Genomic DNA, 7,518 nt, shown 5'->3' on the forward strand with positions numbered 1-7,518 from the left:
TTAATAACTTTGATTGATTTTTTTCTGGCTTGTTTCCTGGGTATCGAATTTCAAAGTTATGAACAAAGTTTATCATGTACTAACTACTGCATTTAAACACACCTCTTAGCAACTTCTCCAGCAACAGGTGATTCAACCACTGCAACAACAGGTGATTCAACTACTGCAGCAACAACCGGGTCAACTATTGCAACAACAGGCGATTTAACTACTGCAACAACAGGCGATTCAACTACTGCAGCAACAACCGGGTCAACTACTGCAGCAACAACCGGGTCAACTATTGCAACAACAGGCGATTCAACTACTGCAACAACAGGCGATTCAACTACTGCAGAAACAGGCGATTCAACTACTGCAGCAACAGGCGTTTCAACTACTGCAACAACAGGCGATTCAACTACTGCAGCAACAACCGGGTCAACTACTGCAGCAACAACCGGGTCAACTATTGCAACAACAAGCGATTCAACTACTGCAACAACAGGCGATTCAACTACTGCAACAACAGGCGATTCAACTACTGCAGAAACAGGCGATTCAACTACTGCAACAACAGGCGATTCAACTACTACAGCAACAACCGGGTCAACTACTGCAGCAACAACCGGGTCAACTATTGCAACAACAGGCGATTTAACTACTGCAACAACAGGTGATTCAACTACTGCAGGAACAGGCGATTCAACTACTGCAGAAACAGGCGATTCAACTACTCCAGCAACAGGCGTTTCAACTACTGCAACAACAGGCGATTCAAATACTGCAACAACAGGCGATTCAACTACTGCAGCAACAACCGGGTCAACTACTGCAGCAACAACCGGGTCAACTATTGCAACAACAGGCGATTTAACTACTGCAACAACAGGCGATTCAACTACTGCAGCAACAACCGGGTCAACTACTGCAGCAACAACCGGGTCAACTATTGCAACAACAGGCGATTCAACTACTGCAACAACAGGCGATTCAACTACTGCAGAAACAGGCGATTCAACTACTGCAACAACAGGCGATTCAACTACTGCAGCAACAACCGGGTCAACTACTGCAGCAACAACCGGGTCAACTATTGCAACAACAGGCGATTCAACTACTGCAACAACAGGCGATTCAACTACTGCAGAAACAGGCGATTCAACTACTGCAACAACAGGCGATTCAACTACTGCAGCAACAACCGGGTCAACTATTGCAACAACAAGCGATTTAACTACTGCAACAACAGGCGATTCAACTACTACATCAACAGGCGATTCAACTACTGCAACAACAGGCGATTCAACTACTGCAGCAACAGGCGATTCAACTACTGCAACAACAGGTGTTTCAAATACTGCAACAACAGGCGATTCAACTACTCCAGCAACAGGCAATTCAATTACTGCAACAACAGGCGATTCAACTACTGCAACAACAGGCGATTCAACTACTGCAACAACAGGTGATTCAACTACTCCAGCAACAGGTGATTCAACTAGTACAACAGCAGGCGATTCAACTACTGCAACAATAGGCGATTCAACTACTGCAGCAACAGGTGATTCAACTACTCCAGCAACAGGTGATTCAACTAGTACAACAGCAGGCGATTCAACTACTGCAACAATAGGCGATTCAACTACTGCAGCAACAGGTGATTCAACTACTCCAGCAACAGGTGATTCAACTAGTACAACAGCAGGCGATTCAACTACTGCAGCAACAGGCGATTCAACTACTGCAACAACAGGCGATTCAACTACTGCAGGAACAGGCGATTCAACTACTGCAACAACAGGCGATTTTACTACTGCAACAACAGGCGATTCAAATACTGCAACAGCAGGCGATTCAACTACTGCAGCAACAGGCGATTCAACTACTGCAACAACAGGCGATTCAACTACTGCAGCAACAGGCGATTCAACTACTGCAGCAACAGGCGATTCAACTACTGCAACAAAAACAACTCCTTTCAAAGGTAATTTGATTGCTCTGGATCCAAATGTTCACAGGTTATACTGCTCACAGAGTGTTTCAAATTGTGTGTGTGTGTGTGTGTGTGTGTGTGTGTGTGTGTGTGTGTGTGTGTGTGTGCGGACCTGTTTTGTTTCTCACTTTAAAGATCCCTGCAATTCAAATCCCTGTGGCACTGGAAGCACCTGTGAGGTCCGTTATAATGACACATATGTATGCTTGTGCCTGGCTGGTGATTCCTACAACAATGTTTCAAACAGTTGTGAACGTTGTAAGTAATTTTTTTTGTGTGCCGCTATCAAGATTTTCTTTATTTAACGGTGACATAATGAAGATTGTACAGCAATATATAATTCTACGCCGGATGGAGGAAAATTAGTAGATCACTGAAGGACAGGTCGTTCAAAACAATATGTACCTTTTGAACTAGCTATCTCCCAATCAGTTTAGTCGGACATAAACAGTAGGTGAGTTCGGTAAACTGTTGGTAAACTGTTAGCCTGGCTTAACCACGTTAATACAATTTGTGAAACAACAAACTTTAATGCCAGTAATTAACATTTTAGATTTGGTTTACTTTATTCATGCAAAACTAAGTGCAATAAAGACAAGTGTGATTTGTTGTTCTTTTCCTGGTGTTTTTATCTGGGACTAACTTTAGACAGGTGAAGGGATATCCTCAAATATTCTTTTTGCCATGTGATAGCAAGTAAGATTTTATGTTAGCTACCCAGCTAACTTTCTGTCTTAATCTTAGTTACGTACCTGCTAGTTGTAGCTTCATATGTAACAGACAGACACTGTATGACACTGGGTTCAATCTTCCTCCAAACAGAAAGAAAATTATTCATATAAAGCATAATTGTATTAGATTTCAAGTTTCTTCTGATGATGCTTTCTGTTTTTAGCCAAAATTTTCCCTGGAAAACTTCAACTAAATAAAGAATTTAATGACAAAATGAGAGACCGCACATCAAAGGAATTTAAAGAAACTGCTGATATAATTATTGCTGAGGCAAGTAATCAGTTAGTACTCTCTATCAATAAATGTGTTTTTATGGACATTTTTTTGAAAAAGCACTTGACATTACAAGCTAAATTTAAGCTAAAGTTAAAAACAATGATATCTTATTCATCTTGACCAAAACATATTTTCTTTTGAAAACACAGCTTGATAACGTTTATAACGGGAAGAACGGTTACTTTGGATCTATAGTGCTGAAACTCCTGTAAGTCTCAGACTCACAACAACTTTTACCGTACCATTTTTCAGCCTATTTAACATCACAGAACACTAACATGGTATTATCATGAGTAAATCAAGATACAATCATCACTAAATGTGATTTTGCCTTTACAGGCCAAGCACCACTTCTAGGTCAAGGAATACGGCTTTGAAGGTCGATGCATTAGTAGACATCTCCTTCAAAGCCAGTTCTGAGATCAAAGAAGCTGACGTTATACAAACATTAAAAGAGTGTACGGACTGTAACGTGATTGGGAAGACCTTTGAGAGTAAGTTTATTACCTGTATTCTAGTGTGTTGTGTTTTATATCGATATATTTCTAGACTGATTTCTCACTGTATATATAGATTTATTTTCAAAAAGAATACAATTGACAAGATGTGTTTCAGAATTCAGAATCTTAAATGAAACTCTTTCACCCATCTATCAAAGATGATTTAGCTGTAATAAAAAAAAATGGATGTCACAATCAGGGCAGCTGCTGTCATTGCATATATTATAATCTTTAATTATAATTCAGTGAGTTATGATGTCCTGATGATAATATTTCTAAACTGAAGTCATGCTGTTAATTTCATTCAAGTGTTTATTTCATGGATTATTAGTGATTCATTTATTTCGCTGTTCTACATGTTATGAAACATGTCTTTGAGTACTGAGACTTTTTTCTCTCCTTCATTTAAAGCTACGGACCTGTGTGATGACAATCCCTGTGATGAAAAAAATACAAATTGCACATCAAGCGATGGAACTTTCAACTGTACTTGTAATGAAGGCTACAAGAAAACAAACTACAGTACTAGAATGTGCATTGGTAAGATGATTACCTGAGCAAGATAAGTAGTGTGTGTATGTGTGTCTGTGTGTGTCTTATGTAAGCAAACGACAAACTATCTCATTTTTTCTTTTTACAGCTACTTGTGCCCTTGGGGAAAAATTGAAGGATAATAAGTGCGTGAAGTAAGTACTCCTTCCCCTCCTGTATGTCTTCTATTGTTATAAAGTTTGTGTTAAAAAAAATCCTAGAATGAACCTTCTTGTTGTCTTGCAGATGCTCGTTTGGTTATTCTGGTTTTAACTGCTCAGAAAGTGAGTACACTGCATGTTTTTAAAGTGAAAGCGGAAACATGGTTACTTAATAACAGCTATTTAAAGAAAAAACTCACAAGATTAATGACAACACATGATACAATAGATATGAGGGCTATTCAAAAGCTAGAAAATGTAATAAACGTTTTTAAATAACTTGCCTTGATGTCCTCTTCATTGTGTTTTATTAGACTGGCAGCTCATTCTGGTAATCGTGGGTTCTTTGCTTGGAGGACTGCTGCTCATAGCCCTCATCCTTCTACCAGTAGTAGCTACCCCGTAAGTTTCTCAGCAATTCATTTATCCACTTTCTTGTCCTTCTAACTGTTATACATGTGAGAGAGTGTTTTCTCGCTTTGATTTAGGCTTTATTGTAGATGCAAATGCATTTAAAATCAAGAGAATTTGTTCATGTCTGACAGACACTGACAGACACAATAGTAAGTTATAATGCTTTTTTACTGCTGTGATTTCAGAAAATCAAACAAAATCTCCAAGAAGAGCAAAAGTGCAGAAATGGAAAAACCCTACACTAACCTGAGTTCTGCCTCACAACCGATGGCTAGCAATAAGTTTGGCCACAGCCAGGGAGTCTCATTTAATGGGTCAGCCAATGGCCATTCAGGTTTTCAGAATGGTGCAGTGCCCATGTTTCCACGAGCTGCCACCACCACCAACAGCTGGGATAACAGGACCAACCTGGAGATGAAACCAAGCAACGACCTACAAAAAGCCAATGGCCATTCAGGTTTTCAGAATGGTGCGGTACCCATGTTCCCACGAGCTGCCACCACCACCAACAGCTGGGATAACAGGACCAACCTGGAGATGAAACCAAGCAACGACCTACAAAAAGCCAATGGCCATTCAGGTTTTCAGAATGGTGCGGTACCCATGTTCCCACGAGCTGCCAACCCCACTAACAGCTGGGATAACAGGACCAACCTGGAGATGAAACCAATCAACGACCAACAAAAAGCCAATGGCCATTTAGGTTTTCAGAATGGTGCGGTACCCATGTTCCCACGAGCTGCCAACCCCACTAACAGCTGGGATAACAGGACCAACCTGGAGATGAAACCAATCAACGACCAACAAAAAGCCAATGGCCATTTAGGTTTTCAGAATGGTGCGGTACCCATGTTCCCACGAGCTGCCGCCACCACCAACAGCTGGGACAACAGGACCAACCTGGAGATGAAACCAAACAATGGCCAACAAAACTTTGGACATATGAACAGTGGCTCGGTGAGTATGTCTCTGTGTGTCCTAAGAAGTGATACGCTCATCAGGTTTTTTGGTTTCTTAAATTCACTCTCATTCTTTTTTGTCTGTAGTGAATACATGATGAACAAGAGGACATACGCCCATACGCTCAGGCTCGACCTCAGAACAACCCTTATGCCCAGAATCAACCCAAGATGAACCCGTATATTCAGAAACAAGGCCACAGCAACCGGCACTACACACATGATGATTGAAGACAATATTAGTAGTACAAAATCAGAAAGGCTCACTATACAATGACAGGTTTGTGTTTTTAAATGTATTTTATAATTACTGTATGTAATGAATCTTATGTAACTGACTACAGTACAAGCTGTCATAAACGAATCATGTTTGATTGTGACTACTTTATATCAAGTTGGTGGTATGATTTGGAGGACTGGTCTTATTTTTTTTTTCTGTTTTGGTTAATTGAAGTATGAGTTATTGAAGAGTTGTCTATTCAAACTGAACAAGAAACCTGGACACTCATGTCCAAATATAATGCGATAATGAGGAGCTGCTTAATATTGTTTGTTGTCTGATTAATGCTTCATTCATGTATAAGTTCACTTTTTTAGTGTAAATGTCTTAAAGTTTTGAAATGAACTTACATTTGATGTTTAATTCAGTTGTTATGAATGAGATGAGTTTCTTCTAATAAAATTATAAGAACCTGCATGTAGGATATATTAGCATCAAGCAATGAGGTTGAACAAGGATGTGTGTGTGTGTGTGTGTGTGTGTGTGTGTGTGTGTGTGTGTGTGTGTGTTTCAGTGACCTGGTCAGTTCGATTCCTGACCAAAGCGTCTGTATTGAGTAAGGGTCCCTAGACACCCCATGATAACCAAACTTACCTTGGATATGAGTGAGAGACGGATAACTGAAGCCATACTGGCTGGTTGAGATCTCTGTCCAGAAAAAGTGCATTTCAAGCAACAACAAAGACACAGCAAAGGACCCTCAAGCTCCGAGCTTGAAGAATAGACCGTCCACAGGGGTGAGAGGGGAATTTTTAAAAATATATATAAATAAACAAGCCCCTATTTTTAAAGGTCATTCACTCTGGTCCTTTAAATTCTCTTGCTTCTCTATCTATAAGTTGCAGATTGGATGATACCCTGTTTTGTATATACAGAGTGTATTTTACTTTGACTTCAATAACTGAATAAGTCAGTAATTTATAAGCAAAATAAATATATATTTTCCCAGTTTTGTGTTGTATCTTTTTATTAGCACTCATATAATAAATATAAGTATATTAGTGTTTAGTTTTTTTATACATTATATAGTAGCTAAATACACTAACCTGGTTTTGAAATAAAGGTTTTTTTTTTTTTCAATGATTCAGCTGAGAAGGCACATCTGACTCCTCTTATAGCATCAATGCTTTAGGAATAGTTGAACAATTTTAATCCATATTTATTTAATTTACACACAGATAAAGCATAATGGCACACACAATCCTGCAGAATTCATCATCAGTCTGTGAGAATTCTATTTGTAGTTTGTGTTTGTGTTTGTTTTTTTAACCACTGGAGGGCACCAGAGTGTAACAGTCACAATGGTGTGGTGTCTCTTTAATGTAACGTAAGTCGAGGGTTTATGATGTCATTAGTGTGCGCCACTGCCCTCTGTGTGATTTATGGGAGCAACGAGCTTGCACGCGAATACGTGTAGCGAGACGGACTTTGTATGTTTTACCCCTCCAGAAACCGTTTGCAACGCTACGGGTTGTATGAACACTGTCTGTCATGTTTGATAAGCAGCAGCCGTTCAAGCGGGCCTTGTATGGTTGATGAAGAGAATGTGCATTAAAGGTAGGGTTGCCAACTCCCTGAAAAATAAATAAGGGACACCTCGTGGCCAGGGCCGGGCAACCCAGTTGTCTTCACCCTTCCCAGTGTGGTGAATTTTGTAGCTCTTTTTTTGTGTGTGTGAAATTATTTTTTT

The 7,518-nt window shown here is 39.7% G+C and overlaps 1 protein-coding gene across 1 annotated transcript; it reads left to right on the plus strand.

The window, feature by feature from the left end:
* Nucleotides 1-99: 99 nt before the first annotated feature.
* On the plus strand, nt 100-6,674 carry LOC134633145 (serine-rich adhesin for platelets-like; the record flags this gene model as incomplete). The annotated part of the gene is made up of 11 exons (XM_063482009.1): nt 100-1,966; nt 2,111-2,233; nt 2,871-2,977; nt 3,133-3,191; nt 3,323-3,477; nt 3,895-4,023; nt 4,124-4,169; nt 4,261-4,298; nt 4,490-4,577; nt 4,775-5,546; nt 5,636-6,674. Coding segments are annotated over 11 exons (3,387 nt in total), but the record flags the coding sequence as incomplete, so codon positions are not given.
* Between the last annotated feature and the right edge of the window lie 844 nt (nt 6,675-7,518).

Source organism: Pelmatolapia mariae, linkage group LG8 (genome assembly GCF_036321145.2).
Source record: "Pelmatolapia mariae isolate MD_Pm_ZW linkage group LG8, Pm_UMD_F_2, whole genome shotgun sequence".
NCBI lineage: Eukaryota > Metazoa > Chordata > Actinopteri > Cichliformes > Cichlidae > Pelmatolapia > Pelmatolapia mariae.